The following is a 21,609-nucleotide window of genomic DNA, read 5'->3' on the forward strand; positions in this document are numbered from 1 at the left end:
AAAGTGTCTGAGACACGATGCATTAATTCAACAGGCGCGTAGGTTCGCTGCAGTTGTTATCTCGCTTGGCTGTGAGAGCAGCTCTGACAAGGGAGTCCTGTGTTCAGCAACTTCCATTGCCACCGAGATTAAGAGCATCCGTGGCCGCACTTTTTGCTAGTACAATAAGGTAAGACAATCCGAATTTTGTCTACGATAATTTTGTTCCCTAAACTTCACTTTCCAGTAAGCCCCACAATTAAGCTAACCCAAACCTTTTCAACGAGTTCTCCACAGCAGGAATTTCCAAACTTTTTCAACTTTGTACCCTCTCCATCAGTTTTTTATTTACTTCACACACACATATACATATATAAATCGATAACTGCAAGCAACAAAATTGTATTCTAGATTTTCGATTTATTTTTGTGGGTGGGTAGAATCACTCTATCGAATATGCCACTCGTCGCGTGACACTGCTGTATTGGTTATCACTGGGTCATCTTTTAATAAAATCCGAATAACAGTTTATAGAAATATAATCGATATTTGAAAGCGTCACCTCCGTATAAACTTTTGGTCAAGTTGGTAAAAATAAAGATATCGAAGTAAGTGTACTAATTATTCAAACACTGAACGACTTGTTAGCCAACGTGTTAAAAAACTCTTCAGAACAAAGTTAAATTGTTGTAAGAGGTAAACATAGTAATAGGAAATAAATTTTTTTTATGATTATCTTTTTCGAGATTTTAAGGTCATCGATGGTTTTTTATATGTTTCGTATATACTCTTACAGAGAATAAACTAACAAATTCAACGATCTATGATAATGCATACATACTTTTATTTTAATAACGCATCTTGAAGCTTCATCGGGTGTTTAATGGTGACCATTATGTCCAATCGGGAAGTTCGAAACCATAAATTTAATCATTGTACGATGAACCTGATTTATTGGTACCCGGCTGTAAATTTAGAAAGTTATCGTCACGGTAAAAGTCTAATAGAATGACATCCGAGGAGATCACTTTCCAATTTCTTGTCGTTCGATCCGATGTCGTGTAAAATCGATATCCAATATTACTCTTGCTATTCTAGAGTAATATGCTGGGTACTCGTCATGTAGAAGTCACGTGCATTCTCTATTATTCAGTGGAATATCGATATGTGCATCAATTACGCCGCAGGAAGTAAAAAACCTGTATAGGTCATTGATTAGGAGGTTACAATTGTGCATTAACATCAATGGTAGCCATTTTCAGTCCCTATTCAGTGTATGTTAACCTTCTTAGACCTCACGATAATATGTATGCATTATATTTTAATATCATAATTTTTTTTATACGTATGCTAATAAAATTATGTAACATTTCCTATTACATTAACAATTTATTCAAAACTGCTTCTAAAAAATAGCTAAAATTTAGGTTCCAAAAATCGAAAATCGTTGAATTTTCCTGCTTATCCTCTATATAGGTATATAAAAAAGTATACCATTACATTTAAAAAAATATCAATAACTAAAATGTCGAAAAGAGTGATTGCACATCGTTGCGTTCGCCCCTTTCTATCGATTCAACTTTGTCTTGAACGATTCTTTCGTATAACAAGAAACTTAAAAAGAGAATTTATCTATTTTTATCGAACGTCTTTGTTTAACGTCTTGAACATCTTGATTTTAGATGTTCAGTACCAGAACCAAGGGAACTGAGGCGTTTCGTGTCGCGTCCGCCACCAGGAGGAGGAAGATTACATTGCACCATGCTCAGACACGCCGTGGAACCCGTTCCTTGTTACACATTATATTTAGAATATTTAGGTGGGCTAGTGCCGCTTCTAAAGGGCAGAAGAACGAGCAAAATCAGACCAGAGTTCGTAATATTCGATCCCCAAAGCCAGGACACCCTCCAAGTTTACGAAGACACGTCGCAATGTCCATCGTTCAGCGATGGATCGGATACGGAGAGGGACACAGCCGACTTGTGCGGATCGCCTAGGAACAAAAGGAAAAACAGACGGAAACGAGAAGAGAAACTGAACGAGGAGAGCGACGACCTTACATACGTAGACACGTTACCCGAGGTAAAAATTTTCATTTCATGTTTATACAATAAGAACGGACTCGATGTATTTCGAATTTCGTATAGAAAGACAGATTTCCCGAAACATGGACAAAGTTTAAACAATCGCTTTATCAATATTCTTAAAATGAATATAATTAATTACGTATATAAAATAATGTCAACGTGTGAATAACACATATATTTGGAGAATTTCTGCTATAATTGATTTCATTTACATTAATTCCTTTCTTCCGAGATAATGGAATTTATTTCACTTTCTTCGCTAACCATCTCTTTAGGCTGATTAAAAGATAACTTTGACTCTTTGAAGATCAATATGACCTTTAAAGAGAAACTATTTTTAATACCATCTGAAAGGGGACGTATGATAAAGATCTAGCGAAATGTAAATATCTTTTTTCCATTAAAAAGATTGCAATTACTTTATCTGTCTTAAATATCATATATTTTTTGTCGTATTTTTAAACTGCATAAAAGAGTCAATTTAATAATACGATATAATGTATCGCTTTAATTATCTGATTGCAATGAGCATAAACAGTTACAGAATTTACCGTCGACAATTGTAAGATAATAATATGCATTAATCAGATCTAAAAGATACGCGGCTATCCTTGAAGAAGCCTAAGCGATCCCAGTATTGATTCGCAACATTACATATTCGTGTAAAGGGATCAATATCTTCATATCTTGGGGCATACAATTTTGGTTTAAAAAGGGGGAAACTTCGTAGTGCTCTCGAGGGTGCATTTAGCCTTATCTGACTCCAAATAGAAGGACAAGCAATCTGAAATTTAAGAATAAATTGGGAAATTGTGTATCGAAAAAGAAGAAATACATCGGCTATTTGCAATCGCTATAAACGAGAGTACAAAGATATTCAAATATCTTGTTTCATTATCGATTGCGATCGGGTTTGTTTGGCCATGTTTAGGGAATTTTGTCCCATTCTAGGGCGTGAGGAATTATGTAACGTAGCAAAGTTTAACGAGCCCCGTGAGCCTCTGGGTATTGTAACCGTTCGCGTGATCAGCAGTGTCACAAGACTTATCTCTTTGTAGCACGCGAGGCTGGTCGAAGTAACGTCCAATATCTGGGGCACGAAATTTAAGTTTCACGGGTTGGCGGAGTCGGTGCCCGCTAACTTGGGTCAGGTTACTTATCGAACGTCCCTGCTGCATTTGCAACCGCGACAAATGACCCTAGTGATGACAGAGTTGCGTGACGACGTGCCAGCAGGTACGTTACCGAATCGGAACGATCAAAAAGCCAATTTGTCGTAAATCGAAACGTTTTTCTCCCAGGTCCGGATCCCACGTTCAATCCGAATCTGTTCTCCGAGGACGAGGAGGAATCGTTCCAGGAACTACAAAGTGCCTCGCGAAGCACCTCCGAAGCCCAGCCCCCTCCGATCGCACCGATGACGCCCCGTAACGCGCGACTGAACTCCAATCGTCCGAAATCTCAAATTTCCAATCAATTCATGACCACCGAAGCCTTACCCACCACCCTGTCCAGGGTCGACAATTACGAAAACGAGTTACCCTACGTTGACCTGCAGGAAATGGGGAATTTGTACGAAAACTTGAGGACTACCTCCACGAACACCTATCGAACACCGTCGAGGCACAACCCGCCGAGGTGTTGCGACGTGCCAGCCCTTCAGTCGCCGAAAAACGCGGTCGCCCCCACGCAAACCATAATCGCGACCTCGAACTCGGGAACGGATTACTCCAACAATATTCAAAGGATGAAAACCGTCCTGGCTGACCAACAGACCGGCATGATCACGAAGAAGGAGCTCGAGAACAATAAGTTCAATCAAATTTCTCAGGACGACAAGACTGTATTGACAACCTGTCCCTCGACCATTATACCTATGTCCATACACAACGGCCAAACTTCGAACACGGAGGCGTCGAGCAGCCGCGGTTGTTCCCAAGGCTCCATCGTGAACGGTCTGGAGAACAACAACGGTTGCCCTCAATCTCAGGCGATATTCCTTAACGGGGTCCAGGGTAAAACTAATCACGGCGTCAATCAAACGTCATCGATAAGCTCGTATTCCCATGGCCCGTACAACAAGAACGGCATACACCTGGCCAGCAATCATTCGCCGGCGTGTTCTTATCAGTTTCCGGAGAATATCGATCAATGCGTGGGACAATCTTGCTCGCACTGCACCTCGAGGATCAAAGACTTTAAATCGCACGAATCGTGCGGGAAAACGAACGCCAGCTACTTCGGCGCGTGCGGTTCCGCCAGCAGAGCCGACGAAATGCGTTTCATCGACGACGAGGCTCACGGCGAAGCCGCGGCGTTGGAATCGTCGCGAGGCGTTCACAGAACCCCGACGGTCGTTAGCATCGGTCCCCTTTGCATAAACGATTCCATAGTCAGAAGCTGCAGCGTCGGCTACTTGGACATGGTCGACGCGCAATTGGTCCCCTGCGACGTGGCATTGAAGATGCTTAGGAAGGAGGCGCCTAACAAGAGACTGGTACTAGTTTCGAGGAAGACCAAAAGGAGAAAAAAGAATAAGACTCAGCACGAGATTGGCCAGCAAACGTCCAAGTCGCCGAGGCTTCGCAACTGCGGAAAGTCCAAGAGTTTAGACTCCAGCGACATATTTCCCGCTAACGAGCATATATCGTTGCCACCCCAGTTGCCGGAACACGTCGAAGAAGCAATCGGTGCTACCAGTCTCGAGATGACCGAGAACAAGAGTAACGAATCGCTGGAAGAGTCACCAGATGCTGTAGAAGCAACGGTTGAATATGGGAAGCTCGTCTGTCGTCTGCCTGCCGTTAAACCGAGCCCGATAGAAACCTGTACTTCACCCGTTAGGTAAGCGTGTGTCTATTTACTGATAAGACCAGTAATAAAGTGTCATTCTAATTATTTTTCCTGTCAATGAATTTCATAGACTATCCAGTCCAAGCGGTTCGTTAGCGTCATCCTTGGACGGTCTTGCAGCTCGACTTCGAGATTTCGATGAAAGCCACTCTCTACCACCACCGTCGCCTCGACCATCGTCCAGGTAAAACATATTATATCATACGAGTCGTTTGACAAATCCTCTTTTCTCTAAGAACTTTTTTCAGATTGCCTAGAAGTTCTCCTAGTAGTCCAGCACCGTCGAAGAAAGGCAAAAGACCGGCGTCGGCTTCGCCGATTAGAAGAAGGCTACTATCGAGTCCTTTACTGAGCAGAAAAACGCGAAAGAGCCGGGGTGAGAGTTCGGACGAGGAAGGGCTGCTTCAAGACGAATCGTCGGGAAGCTACCGGGACCTCGAAACGTTCCAAAAGGCACAATTACGCCAAAAGGTTGGCAAAAGTTATAAATATAGGTATACACAGTATCAATGAGCACACTTGAATATTAGAGATAAGCGTTGAGAAAATATGCATGAAGTAGAAATAACGTGGGATCCAATTTCAAGGATGTTAAAATTACTTTTTACCGGAGTTATAAAATAATCTTTCTAAATTCGCTTTTGGTCAATTTCCATTCGATTCGTCCATTTAAAGATTCCAATATTACTCAAAGGGTCGCGAAGAAATAGTAATGCGTTTCTAATCACGATGTGCAGTTGAAGCAAAAGAGTGGAGGAGCATCTGCTCACAAATCGGAAGCAGTAAGGCGGGAACTTGTGATGCATAATAAGGCGCCGATGTGGAACGAATCTAGCCAGGTGTATCAGCTTGATTTCGGCGGCAGAGTGACCCAAGAAAGCGCGAAGAACTTTCAGATAGAATTCAAAGGCCGACAGGTAGAAAAACGTCTATCTTAAACGATAGCCTTGGTCCGCGCGATCCGATAACTAAAATCTGTTTAAATTTTTTGCCAGGTGATGCAATTCGGAAGAATAGATGGGAATGCCTACACATTGGATTTCCAATATCCTTTCAGTGCTTTACAAGCCTTCGCCGTTGCCTTGGCTAATGTTACACAACGGCTCAAGTAACTGTTAGTCGCTGATACTTCATTTGATACAGGTATAGAAATAATATCAAGAGTTAAATACAACGAACGTTCGATCTTAATTTTCGTCGATCTTAAAATATTCAAACACGATTTTCAGATTCGCGTGAAATTTGGAATACACGTACCAGAAACGCTACCCGAAACGTATGCTGTAATTAAATCGAAATATTCGTCCAAAAAGAAAAAAAAAAGAAGAAGGAAAACCTAGCAAGTCGTAGAAGAATTAAAGCTGTAACAATACGCTACACATAGAATTACAATGAATGAAAGACATCTTTAAATACAGCTTTTAAGCGTGTAATAGAGCCGTATGTCTTTCGATTATTAAAACTAGTGACGGGCTAGAAATAAGTTCTTTAAGTAAACAAGCGAGCATCAACCAGCCATCGCCACGATAGAGAGGGATTTTTGCACCGAAATCTCGAGCCGAATGCACATGGCCTTGTGTGTAGCACGAAAACGAAAACACAAACCCTTCTTGAGGCCTTACGCGAGCCTCTCGAACGAACGCCTTCAAGCTAAAGCAAACTCGACATATACTAATTTCACTTCACGGATCTTACAAGTAGAGAGTTAGTAGTGGGAGTCGCTAATTTCGATACAATAGGCACTACATGTTAGACTTACACCTACGAAAATAACAGATTAATATTAGTCGGATATGTCTATGAACTTTTAAAAAAACAGAGGTTAAAAGTTTACGAACAATATTGTACTTACAATTTTCGTAGGTACAGATCTACTCGTCCCATATCAATTTTATCGAAATCAGCGTTTGACACTACTAATCCTCCCCTTGTTAGCGTGGACAGTTGCAGAGGGACTTGAATTCGAGCGGGACACAATGGATTTTGTGGCAAAGGAACCGTAGTAAATAAGATTTCGTTGAATGCTTCTTCGCCGTACCGTCCAAAATATTTCGTTTCTCCCAACTCTTCGAGTGCTCATTTTTGTATAGTTTATGCGACACGTTGAAGTCTAGTAATGCTGTTGAAAGTTCACCTCGTTCATTTTTGCGGTCCGCCGGATGTATTCGAATTTTATATACATATATATTGACGGACCCGCTTATCGGCGCGTGCGTTTCATGTTGTTCGATTTAAATGTTTCTTAACGCATATTATAAAATTAATGATAACGCTAAATGGTAACTTTTAACGTCCGGCCTGTGTTCTTCCTTATCGAAGTAGGACAGGCGAAATGATGATGGAGGCGGGGGTGGGGGGAGATGGTGGTATGGAGCCAGATTAACGCAAGGATGGAAAGTATTCGTCTGTATGCCAATGTGTGCACGCATCAAACTAACTGTCGTCTATACTTAACCCATGATCGTTGTACTTCATTCGCCTAATTGTAAGTAACGTGGAAGATCAACGTCAGGCCTACGCGAGAAGTGCTTAAGGGATACTTTTTCGTTGAATCAAAATTTCGAGAGTGGGGCGCCTGGAGCGATGATTAGAGAACATTATGATGGAAACAAATTCAACAGATCGTGATCGATCTTTGAGTGATTAAGTGATTGAGATGATAAGTTGAACGCGTTAGGAACGCGCTAGGAACGCGATTCTAAATTTTGTTGTCGTGTATCAATTTCGTTAAAGCATTCGTCAACATAACAGTAACTCATAAAATCGAGCATGCGTTTGTTAAAGGATATGAACAAAATTATTGCACAGTTCGATCGAAGAAGGAATCGACTGCATATAAGGTGCAATCGTATTTTTTCAGATATACATCCTTCGCGTCTAAAGTTACGGGTGTTTCGGAATCAGTTTCCTTCGACTATGTTCACAATTACTGTTCAGGCCGCCCCATACTCACGAGTTAGCGATAAATATTTATATCACACATTGTCAGTAATCGTGTCAGTATATAAATCCACTAGACCATGCGTTAATTTTGATTTCTAGGCAACGTTGTATCCTGAATTACCTACTATTACCAGTAGTCGACAGCACGTACACATGTATCATCAATACTGAGTCAGTTTTTTGTTTACGTAGTATTGCATTTGCACCGCGAAACACAAACCACAAGCTCATGGGAATAGTATTGTACAGGATGTCCCATAATCCCTGGTACGATCGAAAAGACAATGATTTCTTGCTCCAAAAACAAAATGAAAAACATTTTATCGAACGATACTAATCTCAAACTTTACGAACTTTGTACATAAACAGTATGGAATCCATGGGTCAAGATTTATAAGTTTATGAATTATATTTTAAAAAATCGACTGTTTCAAAACCTAAGACTCGTGCAAAACAAATTTTATCCCACGTTTTCGATTTATAGATTCGACAGAAATCTTCTCTTTTCGAACTGTACTACGGATTTTAGAGCACCCGGTATGAGGAAGCCTTAGTTTCAAAAAGCAACGAACATCTGGAAAGAGAACGACACGCATTTTTAAAGTATCGCCATGGATTGATCGGACCACGTAATCGTGGGTTAACAGGTTGAGTACCGTAATGGATACCGGTATCTGTTATTAATATTTCTATTCAGATCACGTTTGTCAATAGCGACATACATCACTTTCTTAAAACGTTTACCATAAATAAACCCTTAGACTAGCAACCTTCTAAACAATATCAATACCATTGGAAACACTGTGAAATAATTTTGACCATTGAAATATTGAATATTCTAGTTTTTACATAATAATTTAAATAGCAAAGTGTGAAAGGTTCGCTTGGTACTCAACCCGTTAACATCCTTCTGAGAGTTCGTTTGAAGTTCGCCATTGGTTCGTATGTTTATCGAAGAACATTTTGTATATGATCGTTACAGAGTTTCCTTTATTTACACGAACGAGATGCGTCTGAGGGGTCATTAAAAAAAATATAAAAATAAAAACAAAAAAACAAACCCAAAAAAAGAAAAAAGTGGAATTATAAAACGACAAAAAAAGGAAAAGAAATAAAGAATCACGTTATAATGAAAGTTCCACCGATGGTTAACTTTTCATACTTGCACGAAATTTTGATATGAAAAGATCCGCATCAATGTGACCCACTTATTTTTAATATGTATACGTCCTTATTGCATTTGCCGAACAATACGGGCTTAAGTCACGCGATAGGCAACGTTTACGTCGATCACAAGCAATTCTTCGCGCACCGTTATCTTCCAAACTCTGTTAAAGTTAAGAAACAAAGAACCGGTGTACTCGGATTAGAGTCAATTGATCGCTCAAAACCGCTGGGACATCTCGATTAAACGGTTCTGTGTACCTTACCGCTCAATTGTTGTTTTTTGAAAAAATTAGCACAATGTGAGTAACGAGTTTATTGCATCTTTGAATAATCATTTGAATTTAATTCGACTATTGTATTTCTGGATCATCGCAGAGTGCTTTTTTGGCGATAAATAGAGTGCCTATACGTATGTAAATTGAACGGAATGATCTATAGTAGTCTACGTTAACTGTCGGAAGTTGCTTGATTGTATTGTTGTACAGCAATTGTTACTTCAACATATGTATTATTAAACCGACCGAGGCGTTTGTAGCCACTCGCGCCAATCGTGACTGAGTTCCAAAATGTTCGGCCTAGCTCAAGTCAGACTACACGTACGTTGATCTATATGTATATGGTAGTCTCTTTTTTTCGTTGGTATATTATTCTCTTTCATTTACGAGCGTAATATTAAGATTATGCTTCTATAAAAACGCTATGCCACGTGTGAAATTTTGCGACTGAGTATTATATAATAACGACACGATATACATAGTGTGCAAATCGTATCAGTATTGTTTTCTCTCTTACGATGAGATTGTTGATTTATCGTTTTAGTGCTGAACAGTCATTCTGTACATGTGCAATGCAAATTTTGTTACCGAGTACATTGATGATTATCAGATATTTGTAAATAAAGAAAGAAATTCTACACGGCAATGGTAATTTCATTCCCAGTTTCTGTGTTTTATAATGCAATTATATTTACTAATCGAAATTAAATACATTAACCTTTAAATGCATTATTTAGTATATCATTTCAATTTCAACTTTGTTTTTACATACTTTTTACCCATTAAATATTCAAACGTTATACATTCATTATATTAAAATTTCCATTGTAGATTTAATGGAATAAAAGCAAATGAAGTCAAGCTATTAGCCAGATAAGATAACCGCGATTCAACAGATAACGCTATATTTATCGCCGCGAGCTTAAAATATTTAGTAGAATCTGTGAGTACAAAATGTCCTCGAGCCATTTTGTGGTATTTGTATAAGAAATGGTTAGGAGCTGCCATCTGTTAGTAGTTACTTTCACATAGAAATCATTTTGTTACGAAATGTAATACGCTACGGCCACATATTGAGAGTTAAAACTGGTTTTTTGGGTGCAAGGTGTAAGCAGTGGTCCTTGCAAGAAATTGTTTCGACGTTTCGTCAAATTGCAATTAGTTCCTCCATAGGTCAATAAAATAGGTATCAAATGACACTCTAATATCAACGAAAACTTAAAATCTTAATTTATATTTTTTAAACGATCTATCGTGTAGTTATTTTCTACTACAATTTTTTTACGAACCATTGGCCGTGTTTTGTATTTTTTTGTGAACCGTTCGGACTTCGGAATGCACGTTTGTAATACACTTTAATGCCAAGTATCGTTTGAAATATTTGGTACGTGTGCAAGAATTCAAATATTGCTTTATACATATATGTACATTGTAGCATATATGATTTTATAAATAGAACACCGAAGTAAATGTTACTAGAATCAGTACCTTATTAGAATGAATGGATTAGTAGAACAAAGAAAAGTACAAAGCGAGTGGAAAGAAAATACTAGAAAGTGAAATACGTTAAAGGAGGGAGTATGAGTGTAGTGTGAATGCGAATGTGAGTGTGATAAATGAGTGAGTAAATAGTGTGTGTGTGTGTGAGTACCGAGAGTGAGCGAGGGAACAAGAGTAAATGAACGTAAACACCTGTTTTATAAGTTAAAAATTTATCTGATAATAATAATAGTAATAGACGATAATGTACATATTACACTGTACAATTCGATTTGGATTTATAAAGTAAAGGCAAATAAAAATGTATAATATAAACAGAATTTTTTCAGATAAATATGCATACATTTTGTCTAAACCCTGTAAAGGGATTTATAAATAATTTATTTCAAGATAAAGAACCATGGCAGATAGTGACTATAACAAGTACAACCATTTTTACCACAATTTGGTTGTGGAACTTTGTCGTCCAAGATGAAAGTAAGTTTATTTAATATAAATTTTGATATCTGTAGTTCAATTATAGCAAGTGAAACCTACTGTAATTTGTTCCATAGGTCTAATAGAACGTGGAAAAAAGCAACTTTTTAGATTAAGAAATTACATACCAGCCATTAGAAATAAAATTAATGAAGAACTAAATGATATTAACTTATCATTTGAAGCAGAAGCTTTGCAAAAGACAAAGGGTGTTCCATTTTTTGTAGATCTTCCTAGTACTGGCATGAAAGAAGCTGAAATATTAGAAATAGTACAGGATTGTGTAAACTTAGGTAAAAAGAATAAAGATAAAAAAATGTTACTTTCTATGGAACAAATAACAAAATGTATGTACTTTCATTTAGGTGATTATGACTGGGAAAAAGGAAAAGTGTCTGGGACTGTGTATGTGTCTGATTTTAGACTGTCACAGTTAATGGGAAGTGTTTATGAAATTGCATCATATACAAATCCCTTACATCCTGATGTATTTCCTGGTATATGTAAATTTGAAGCTGAAGTGGTTAGAATAGCTTGTCGTTTATTCCATGGTGATGAAGATTCTTGTGGTACAGTAAGTTGTTTTCAACTTTCAATAATATATAATAAAGTTTTAAAGTGTTAATTGAGTTTTCCTTAGATGACTACTGGTGGTACAGAGTCAATTCTGTTAGCATGTAAAACATATAGAGACTATGCAAGACATATGAAAGGTATTAAGAATCCAGAAATGGTAATACCAGTAACAGCACATTCTGCTTTTGATAAGGCTGCTCAGTACTTAAAAATAAAAGTACGTTTAGTACCTGTTAATCCACATAGTTATACAGTTTCTATTAAACATATGGAAAGAGTCATAACAAGAAATACAATAATGGTAAGAAAGTAAATATCTCATTAATTTTTACAACTGTATCAATAAACATGATATTAATGTAGCATCACAACAGTTAGTAGGATCAACTCCAAATTTTCCATATGGAACAATGGATAATATTGAAGCCATTTCTAATTTAGGGATAAAGTATAACATTCCAGTCCATGTTGATGCTTGTCTTGGTGGATTCTTAATTTGTTTCATGCCAAAGGCAGGTTTTGATATACCACCATTTGATTTTAAACTACCTGGTGTTACAAGTATATCGGCCGATACGCACAAAGTATATAAATAATATTGAAATTATACATTCAATTTTATTTAGTTCAGTGTGAATATAAAATTCAGCTCTTTTTTTTAGTATGGCTATGCTCCGAAAGGTTCCTCCATTATTCTTTATAGAAATAAATCATACAGACATCATCAATACACAATATCGACTGATTGGCTTGGAGGCATTTATGGTTCTCCAACAATAAATGGTTCGAGAGCTGGGGGAGTTATAGCTTCATGTTGGGCCACGTTAATGTATTTTGGTTATGATGGATATATAGATGCAACTAGAAATATTATACAAACCACTAAATACATTGAACAAAAGTATACACTTGAATTAAAAAGAAGTTTGTTAATTCTATCTTTTTTATGTAATTATGTATATTTAATTAATTACAGTTTGAGGAAAATGGATGGAATATTCATTTTTGGCACTCCAGCTACTTCAGTTATTGCATTGGGATCAAACGATTTTCATATTTATAAACTTTCAGAAGTTTTGAATGCAAAAGGATGGAATTTAAATTCGCTTCAATTTCCTTCTGGTATACACCTTTGTGTTACGTCGATTCACACTGAGCTAGGCGTGGCAGATAAATTTTTAAAAGATGTTGAAACTGTATTGAGTACAATTTTGAAATCCCCAAACACCCCTGTCGAAGGAAAAGTAAGTATAACTGATAAAAACATAATATACAAATAATAATATACTTTCTTTTAGCTTGCAATTTATGGAATGAGTCAAAATCTATCTGATAGAAGTATTGTTGGTGACTTTACAAAATGCTTCTTAGATTCCATGTATTATACGCCGAAAGATCAACAACTCGTCAAAAATAGTATTTTTCTTAAATATTTTCAACCCAAACAGGTTGCTTCTTTTAATTGATTAGTCTATTTTTTCTTATGGGATATCTGATTTCTCTTTTTATTATTTTATTTGGGAGAATAGAAGGTAACATTTCAGTTAATTAAATTAGATGCATCAAAAAACTCAAAATAAACACAATGGTCTGAACAGTATTATCTTAATAATACCTCCACCTATCATATTTTATAAATATAAATTAATGATGTAACATATATTTTGTACAATAGTATTTTTACCTCTTTAAGAAGATAGTTTGAAAGTACAAACATTTATTCTAATCAAAAAGATACCTGTGTAACAGATTTCACAGAAACAACTAAGAATGAATTTTATAATGCATCTATAAAAAAGAGTTTTCGTCAATATGTCCATATTAAATAGCATTTATATATTTATATCTACAATATATTTTGAACCTCTTTTCTATTACGTTCGTTTGTACAATATTTGTAAAATGAGAATATTATAATAAAACTTTAATTTATAAATTATTAATAGTTTATGTGCATTAACGTGGCATGAATATTCAAAGTATATAAAATAAGATTCTATTAATTATATTCCTTTAATAAGAATGTATAACGTTTGAATTCACTGAAATATATTTATTTAACAGAAGTATAATTGTTGTGCATTTACTAAGAATAAAAGATACCTGTGGTCACTATACTTGTCAAAAATACCAAGCATACAACCAGTCAACCATGTCGAAGGGCGAAAGGTCCGAATCGACATGGTTGGGTTAGGTTAGTTAAAAATCATATGCAACTCACCAATTGTTGAGTACGATCATCAACGAGGTCGTCTGCATAGCTAGCTGGTTACCAGGATGCAGGGATGAAATCTAGAAACTGTAAAAAACAAAAAAAAAATTATAATCTCTTTTTAAAATTATAGGCATTTTTAATATAATATAAAAAACTCTACATATTCTAAACTGAACAAAGCTTTTTAATAATTTTAAAAAATTTTGATTGAGACAGCAAAATTTAAAAGCATAAATTTTTTTCTAAACGTACATAGAATAAAATGTGATGGTACTTACATTTTTTGCTCGTGGAGCATCGCTCGAAATTCCTCTTCAGTGATGCACTGACTCTAATATCGGTAACGAGTAAGACAATAATACACTAACGCGACTGAAAATCAAAGTCGGCTAACAAATAACTCTACTGTCGCGATTCGTAAAGAAAAAAGAGCCCCGATGCTTTGGAAAACATTTACAAACGCGTAATAAACACTGACTCGACTTTTGCGTTTTCCAAAACTCTAAACGATACTTTAATGGAAGCAACTGTGCTTCGAAAAACAGAAAACTATTAGACAGAACAAACACAGACTCTACAGACCGCATTGCGCGCGGTCATCAAAATTTCTGAAAGAAAAATTGGAATTCGAAATAAAAAATTATTAAGTAACCACACAGACTTGTCTATAAATCGATTTAGTATTAAATTTCATCGATAAAAAAACAAAAATATGTAAACATATAAGTACATGCTCACTTATAACGAAGTTGATTTTCCCAATATTCAATTTCGAATTACGTCGATCATGGCGTCGATTGCATGCCGGTAGCGTCCCTTTCAGTCGAATTGCAGCAAAATCTGTAACAGAAATAAAACAAAAATTACGATCGAATGCGTTAAAATAAACGTACCTATATCTTTATTGAACATTAACTGAACCCGAAATATGGTATATGAATTGATAATTACGTTTAGAGATATCATAATTGATGCCGATTAAACATATAAGAAACAGCGCGAAACTGACTCGACTTTTTTCACGATTCCGGTTGAATTTCTAATAGACACGTGTTAATATACAGGGAAAGTGCCAACAGAGGGTGACAGAGAGTAGTAATAATTATTAGAAACGTTTAGATAAGAATGAGTAAAATGTATGTACCTCATTAGATGCGAAGATGTCGATGCTTCTAACCACGCCAACTTCCACAATTCGAGTGACGAACGCCGAGCAGAATAGCCGTTACCGATGCGAAGTAATGAGTGGGGAGGTGGGGTGAGGTGGTCCAACGTCTCGATTCTCGATGTATTATATTTGCGAAGGAAAGATTAAACCTTATATCTCGAATAACTGAAAATAAACAAAGTAAATACAGAAAATAAATAAAATAATTACAAAAGGATACCAAACAAACGATTAATTACTTAATGATTTATTATCGATACACTTTTATGACGTCACAATGCGTAGCATCCGTCTTTCGATATATTCGATAGATTCGATAGTGTCTCTTAAAGATGAAATATCGATGTATTATGTTATTCATAGATAACTCGACCAATCGAAATATACACTTAATAATATGTAAATATATTAATTTTCAATCGAAATTTTATTCAATACTTTTCTTATAAATCTTGTGAATGCAACAACAATGGACAAAGAATACGTATAGAATACACGAAAACGTTAATTTCTCACGATGTTTGTTCTTTACGTCGTAGGACACTGTCTCGCATTAAATGACTATTCTAACCTGTTACTCGTCTGTGCCTGTTTCTTGTGTATTCTAGAATATTTTTTAGAAGTAATTTTATTTTTACCGTTGCTAACTAGAGATAGTAATCCGATACACTTGTTATGTTCTGAAAGTTCGGTTAGGTTGTGTTTACATCCTTGATCGCCGATCGCTCGACTTCACCTTGGAGTCGGGCTCACGAATTTCTTATCTGCATGACACGAAACCACTGCTTTACACTTCTACACTATGCATTGTCTATGTCCTTACTCCGTGTGTCACGAAAAAAATATTGCTTGCGACGTTCATCCTATAGTTCGTCCGTCTGAGATGCATACAGTTCGTATTTCTTACCATTTCAGTGTCAAATCCAACGTTATCGACACAGAATTAAGATAGATTTTTATGTAAATTTGGTAAAAATTAAAATAAATATCTTTAGAAAATATACTAACACAAAAGGTACAAACACAGACAAGTTATAAATTTGAAAATCTCAGTATGTGGAAATTTGTATTTTACAAATTGAAAAATTCACCCCTCCCACACCAATAATTAAAATTAAACAAATGTTATATTAATATATTCGATAAATAATTATCCCTCTCCTTGTTATAAAACTTTACCTACGTAATTAAGAAACGTTTCAGGAATCATCTGTTACTATGGAACTCGGTAAAAAGTTATTTGCATATTTTGCCAACAATATTTTAAAATGTATAAATATTAATTATAATCACGATTCGGAATAAAAATTCATCGAAACCATCGATTCATACAAATATCGTCATACCATGATGTTATTCGATTACAATTTTTAATCATTTTCATTGGACAGTAACTGAAATAGTTATTAACAATATCGACCTAACAAATAATTGTTTTAAATATTATTTTTATCAGGAAAACGATATCTCGATGTCGTCTTTCACCAAGGGAGTCGACATGATTTCCGCAAGAACGTTCGGGACTGCGAAATATCTCTCGAATATTGAGTAGCCTGTGAATTAATGATGAGTGACTAATCGCGTGTACCGAAAGGGTGGAAACTACTTTGGCAGTGTTTTACGCGGAGTTTCGGTTTACATAAATTTAGAGAGGCACGGGAGTTAAACAGAGTTCAGCCAGTTACGAATAGCTCTCAACGACGAGAACTAGCATGCTTCGGAAGATCCCCAGGATGCGTGATAGCTTGGTGACATCCACGAGACGCCGTTATCGTGGATGGTCATTCTGGCATACCGCCAATTCCATGAACACTGGGTAAAAATTCAAACATCGCGACGCTCGCCAGTGTCTCTGACCCCGTTTATGTAGATCCAACGTAGCTTGAATTATCAGGTCAGTCCGTAGGTTCGTATGAATTTTTTAGAAATTTTTCTTTAATACTTTGAATACCATAATGAGCTTGGTGACGGGAGCTTCAAACTTACACCGTTTCTCTAACCTTTTAATTACCGCGCTTGAATATACTCGTACGCGAACACTAATATTATTTTAAACGATCAAATTAAAAACAACTCCAGGTATATAAATCAATCGAGAATAATACTGTGAATATCTAGTATTTCCATAGCAGAAATCGATAAAGCAATGAATAGTTTCAAGTTATGTATTCAGCGTCTCTGAAGCAGCTTTAAATACTCTTTACTGTTTGCTTACATCCAAGGCGACATAACACTTCAAAGATTTCGATTCTAATAAAGTACTCTGTGATGGGTCATTACGATTTCTCTTTGGTAGATTGTCACAAAATTATCCCCACCTCTCTTTGGAACTGTTCCAAATAGGAGTTTGGTTTTCACTGTATTAATTCTATCCCATTGTTTTCGTTCGCGCCCCTGATGCATATAAACGCGAACGAGCTGGGTAATGTTACCTTAATATTTTTATTTTAATATAACTTGCACGATAACTGTTTTAATTGATGTATATATTTATGAAAGTACTGTTTTTCGTAAATAATTGCCGTCCTCGATTAAAGTAATATTAAAACGATGCGTCCGAAAGTACCGTGACGTATTCATCCCTGTTAATTTACTATCATGCAAAATTTCAATTTATCATGGGTAGCGTGAAACTTATTGTGAGTTATTCGCAATTTATAGCGGGTCAACCGAAATTTATCGTAGACTACTTGCAGTTTACCGCCACTTAAAACTTTGTCGTGGTTCAGTCGTAATGTATCGTGATAGATCTATTTTGAACTAGTTTCTGTCTAGGTACAAAGTTATAATTTTATTTGTATAGATTTGTTGGATAACAAATTCAATAACTTGTTTGTTGCATACAAATGTTCAATCTACAAACGTAACCGAGTTGTATTTACATATTTTGTTCGTATATAAAAAGATTCAACGCAAGCGAAGTTACGGGTAACAGATGGCAGTAAACATTTTAGACCTCGGTGCAGGCCAAAGAGCAAAATTGATGATTCTGCACATGCATATGTACAACGGAAAACAATATTTAAATCTTGTTTTTTATTAATAAAGCACAGAATATAATATAATTTGTATTAATAATCGATGTAAATATGATTCTTGAATAATTAGTGAATAGAATGGAATTGTTTTTAAGTAATTCTGTTTAATTTTTCCATACAAACAGATAATGATACGTGAAACTAATAATTGTGTGGCATTTGAAAACTATACTACGAGTAGGAACGGCGAATATTCTATTTTACTTTTTCAAAGTCTTCCATCACTGTCACGGTGTTGTTAGATGGGTTATGTTTTTTTCAACCATGCACGTCGAAAACGGCGTCAGTGAAACGCTTTGATCGAGTGAAAATCGAGGAAAACCAACAAAAATTGCTGTTTTGGTTGTAGTAACAAACGATCCTTAAATAAGTTGACAAATTGAGTGTCATTCTGTTATTCCTAAACAACTGTTTCATACTTTGAAATCATAAATTCTATTCTTTCCATATTTGTAAATAGACGTTGGTACAATTACAACAAAATAAGCGTGGTATTTAATATTGATTTACTGAAAATTCGAAATAGCTTCGATAAGTCGCTGGTCAGCAACCATGGGGCATAAATATATTCTTACAGATCATATTATTGGACCATCTCTTTATCGATGGCACCTTGAATGGGAAAAATATACAAATTTTTGGATTGCTAAATTACCAGAGTTATTAGAAAAAATTTCTTTATTAGAGAGAAATCAGATATAAAAGCTTAAATCAAAAGTTTTCTTAACATTGCATCGGATGCAATGCAAATACACGATGACATACTCGCTCGTGGAACATTTCATTTTGTACCATGTAATTTAATAAGCAGAATTCCATTATAATATACATAAACAGAAAAATATTCATTATGCTCTGCGGGTCAGGAATTTTCATCCAGAATGTTTTCATTTAAATTAAAAATTCATTTATTCAAGTCACTGTCCTTTTCATCTTTTTAGATAAATCCGATCCGAAAAAGAATAACATTTCACGCACCACTGAATACTTTCCTCTTTACCTAGAAACTTTCGATCACTGGTTGGATATATCGAAATAAGAGCATTTGTTTCAGACGCCTAATTATCATCATTGCGTTATATTGCTATCGATTAAAACACAATAACACTCAACTGGATGCATTGTTTCGTGTAATTTCGATAGTTTGCAAACTGCACAGATTGCACGCATTCGAGAAGAGTGAAATGAGAAATTACAACAGTTGCGACTACAGCTGTGTGCACAAGTAATTGAAAATATTTCGATTATACCGTATCGACCGGTCAAAAGCCCGATAATTCCTGATTGAAACTTCCTCCTGGCAATTCGGTTATCGTTATAATCGCGTCATCCGGCTCGAAGACGAGAGATTCCTATGTTGATTCAACATTAGCTCCAACGAGTTTTCCTGTCACGTACGACCTTTCGATTAAGTTAATTATTTTGCAACAGAAGGCCGTTGCCGCGAGCACGCATTGTTAGTAGCGATGGGATCAAGCACCTTACAAGTAGCCTGAAATTCTGATTATCTAAATCAAAGTCACCTGTAAGAATTTCCAGAAGCAAACATTTTACTAATCGTTCCTCACTTTTGTTCTTGGTGTACATGTTACCGTAAAGGTCCTTAAATATCTATACCTATTAGTGAATGTTTACCTTTACCAATTCGACCAACGAATGTGTGTAAAATAATGTGGCCAAGAAATTTCTACTTTCAACGAAGTTGGAAGCGTACGTATACTTGAAAAAAAATTTTTGATCTGGTAACCCTAAATATAATTCCCATCCCTATCGGACCTATGTTTGTCATCCATCAATACGATTAATGGAACACGCTGATAAAGTTTGGCCAAACATTTCGGGAACACCTTTAATATCAAGAGTGAACTCAGAAAATTGCTCTATTAGTGAGACTGAAATAATCGTAACTCACGGTTTGCTGAGAAGGTGTATGGAAAGGGGATATCGCCTTGCAATAATTTAGAAGAAGGATGGTCTTGATCGATGAACTTGTAATATATTTCAATTATATATCAAAAATAATAAATACAGTGTCTCTTACGTGCTCGGAGCAAACTGAAGGCAAGTAAGAGACGAACGAAATTACACGCGTAAATAGCTGTATGAAACGGTGATACGTACATCGTCGTCCCTATTGTTTCTATTAGATAATAGATCAATAAATACCATACTGTTGCACGCTTTATTCCGTGGTACAGACAACGCTAAATCTCCAGGCAACCAAGATACACCCGTTACTCTTTACGTGACCACTATTCGTTGTTCCTGAAACCTCGAAATGTTGCGTTGCCATTTCGTGTCTGTTGTTAATCATTTGCCTTTGTAGTATAAAAATAGCTTAAATAAATGTTCGATCATTAGAAAAACTTGCAAAAGACGCGAACGAAAGACAAAACGTTGGTTTTAGCGCGCAATCAGTAGATTTGACGAACGTGAATGGAAACGACGTAGCAATCAAAGAACTGTACGAAACGGCTGTCGCGGTGGAATTATTTCACAGGAAAAATCTTTTCCGTTACCGTGGGACAAATACTACGCTGAAAAACACAACAACGTTTTGCTCTGTGTCTGGCAAAAACCCCCTTGGGTGTCCATCGAAAATTGTTCGCGACTCCAAAACCTCGTTCATCTGTGAAACTACTCTTTTGTTTCGGAAGCACGAGACAGCAGGCGAAATCATAGAGTTTGTATACCGAGTCCAGAAGTTTTAGAACTCTAAACACTCTTTTTATCATTTTGTTTGTTTCATTACATTAGGGGCGTTTCAATACGCATTGTAAGTTCATCGATATAATTTTTTGTACTTTTTAGGGTGTCTGCAAAAGCACGTATCCTTTTTGACCGTGCCTCGTCACGGTTCCGCTGACTTGATCAATTTTTTCAACGTGTTATGACCGGTACGAATAGCCTGTTTCAGCTTTTGAGTGGAGGAATATTGACGTCCACCGTCGTAAATTCTTCGCGCCATTAATCCTTACGCATCTTCAATCACATTATTGTCAGACGAGACCGCTGGCTATTCTAACGTAGCGACATTCGCGTTTCCCGGCCTCGTCTTTGTTGATTTGTTGTTATGAGTCGTTGCATAATCGTGCACGAACGCCAAATTTACAGCCTCAAAACGATGGAACGTTTCGAGTGGTTTTCCAAGAACGACTTGGTAATTAAAACTATTTGTTCGATGAGATATTACAACAAAACCGACTTTACAGAAACCACCGAAGGCAACCCAAATCATTAGAGCCAAAGTTACCTCCCATAATATTTGAAACAATCAGGATCTAAATTGAGTAATAATTGGAAGAATCTCAAATTCAGTGATTTCGGTAAA

The 21,609-nt window shown here is 36.3% G+C and overlaps 2 protein-coding genes and 1 long non-coding RNA gene across 11 annotated transcripts in view; 2 read left to right on the plus strand and 1 right to left on the minus strand.

Moving 5' to 3' along the window:
* Tusp (WD40 superfamily protein Tusp) overlaps nucleotides 1-9,950 on the plus strand; it is a 54,513-nt gene extending 44,563 nt beyond the window's left edge. Inside the window, exons 8-16 of one of the 2 annotated variants that reach the window (XM_076774082.1) lie at nucleotides 35-169; nucleotides 1,662-2,061; nucleotides 3,125-3,302; nucleotides 3,368-4,910; nucleotides 4,990-5,103; nucleotides 5,156-5,390; nucleotides 5,657-5,836; nucleotides 5,915-6,062; nucleotides 6,149-9,950. In XM_076774082.1, the coding sequence (XP_076630197.1) occupies nucleotides 35-169; nucleotides 1,662-2,061; nucleotides 3,125-3,302; nucleotides 3,368-4,910; nucleotides 4,990-5,103; nucleotides 5,156-5,390; nucleotides 5,657-5,836; nucleotides 5,915-6,031 (2,902 nt within the window). In that variant the 3' untranslated portion in view covers nucleotides 6,032-6,062; nucleotides 6,149-9,950. The remainder of the gene's footprint in view (nucleotides 1-34; nucleotides 170-1,661; nucleotides 2,062-3,124; nucleotides 3,303-3,367; nucleotides 4,911-4,989; nucleotides 5,104-5,155; nucleotides 5,391-5,656; nucleotides 5,837-5,914; nucleotides 6,063-6,148) is intronic. The other variant, XM_076774083.1, reaches the window with a different exon arrangement.
* LOC143346425 (uncharacterized) overlaps nucleotides 1-15,253 on the minus strand; it is a 316,064-nt gene extending 300,811 nt beyond the window's left edge. For both annotated transcript variants that reach the window (XR_013080418.1, XR_013080417.1), the window contains exons 1-4: nucleotides 15,217-15,253; nucleotides 14,811-14,912; nucleotides 14,351-14,680; nucleotides 14,079-14,156 (exon numbers count right to left, since the gene is read on the minus strand). This is a non-coding gene — a long non-coding RNA (uncharacterized LOC143346425). The remainder of the gene's footprint in view (nucleotides 1-14,078; nucleotides 14,157-14,350; nucleotides 14,681-14,810; nucleotides 14,913-15,216) is intronic.
* Nucleotides 10,254-13,819, plus strand: Sply (Sphingosine-1-phosphate lyase). 7 transcript variants are annotated; one of them, XM_076774085.1, is made up of 9 exons: nucleotides 10,254-10,688; nucleotides 11,123-11,281; nucleotides 11,359-11,574; nucleotides 11,647-11,855; nucleotides 11,922-12,158; nucleotides 12,232-12,441; nucleotides 12,520-12,758; nucleotides 12,834-13,101; nucleotides 13,156-13,819. In XM_076774085.1, exons 2-9 carry the CDS (start codon nucleotides 11,140-11,142, stop codon nucleotides 13,321-13,323), a joined length of 1,689 nt encoding a protein of 562 aa, XP_076630200.1. In that variant the 5' UTR covers nucleotides 10,254-10,688; nucleotides 11,123-11,139; the 3' UTR covers nucleotides 13,324-13,819. The 7 variants fall into 7 exon arrangements, with proteins under 7 accessions (XP_076630200.1, XP_076630201.1, XP_076630204.1 ...); XM_076774086.1 differs by having other exon boundaries at nucleotides 11,134-11,281; XM_076774089.1 differs by having other exon boundaries at nucleotides 10,254-10,490.
* Nucleotides 15,254-21,609: the final 6,356 nt, after the last annotated feature.

Source organism: Colletes latitarsis, chromosome 10 (assembly GCF_051014445.1).
Source record: "Colletes latitarsis isolate SP2378_abdomen chromosome 10, iyColLati1, whole genome shotgun sequence".
NCBI lineage: Eukaryota > Metazoa > Arthropoda > Insecta > Hymenoptera > Colletidae > Colletes > Colletes latitarsis.

Excerpts from the sequence above, each read along its gene's own strand:
- Sply (XM_076774084.1), top strand. Across the intron at positions 12,159-12,231 it reads TAACAAGAAATACAATAATG|TTAGTAGGATCAACTCCAAA; the intron begins GTAAGAAAGTAA and ends GCATCACAACAG. Across the intron at positions 12,759-12,833 it reads ACTAAATACATTGAACAAAA|TTTGAGGAAAATGGATGGAA; the intron begins GTATACACTTGA and ends AATTAATTACAG.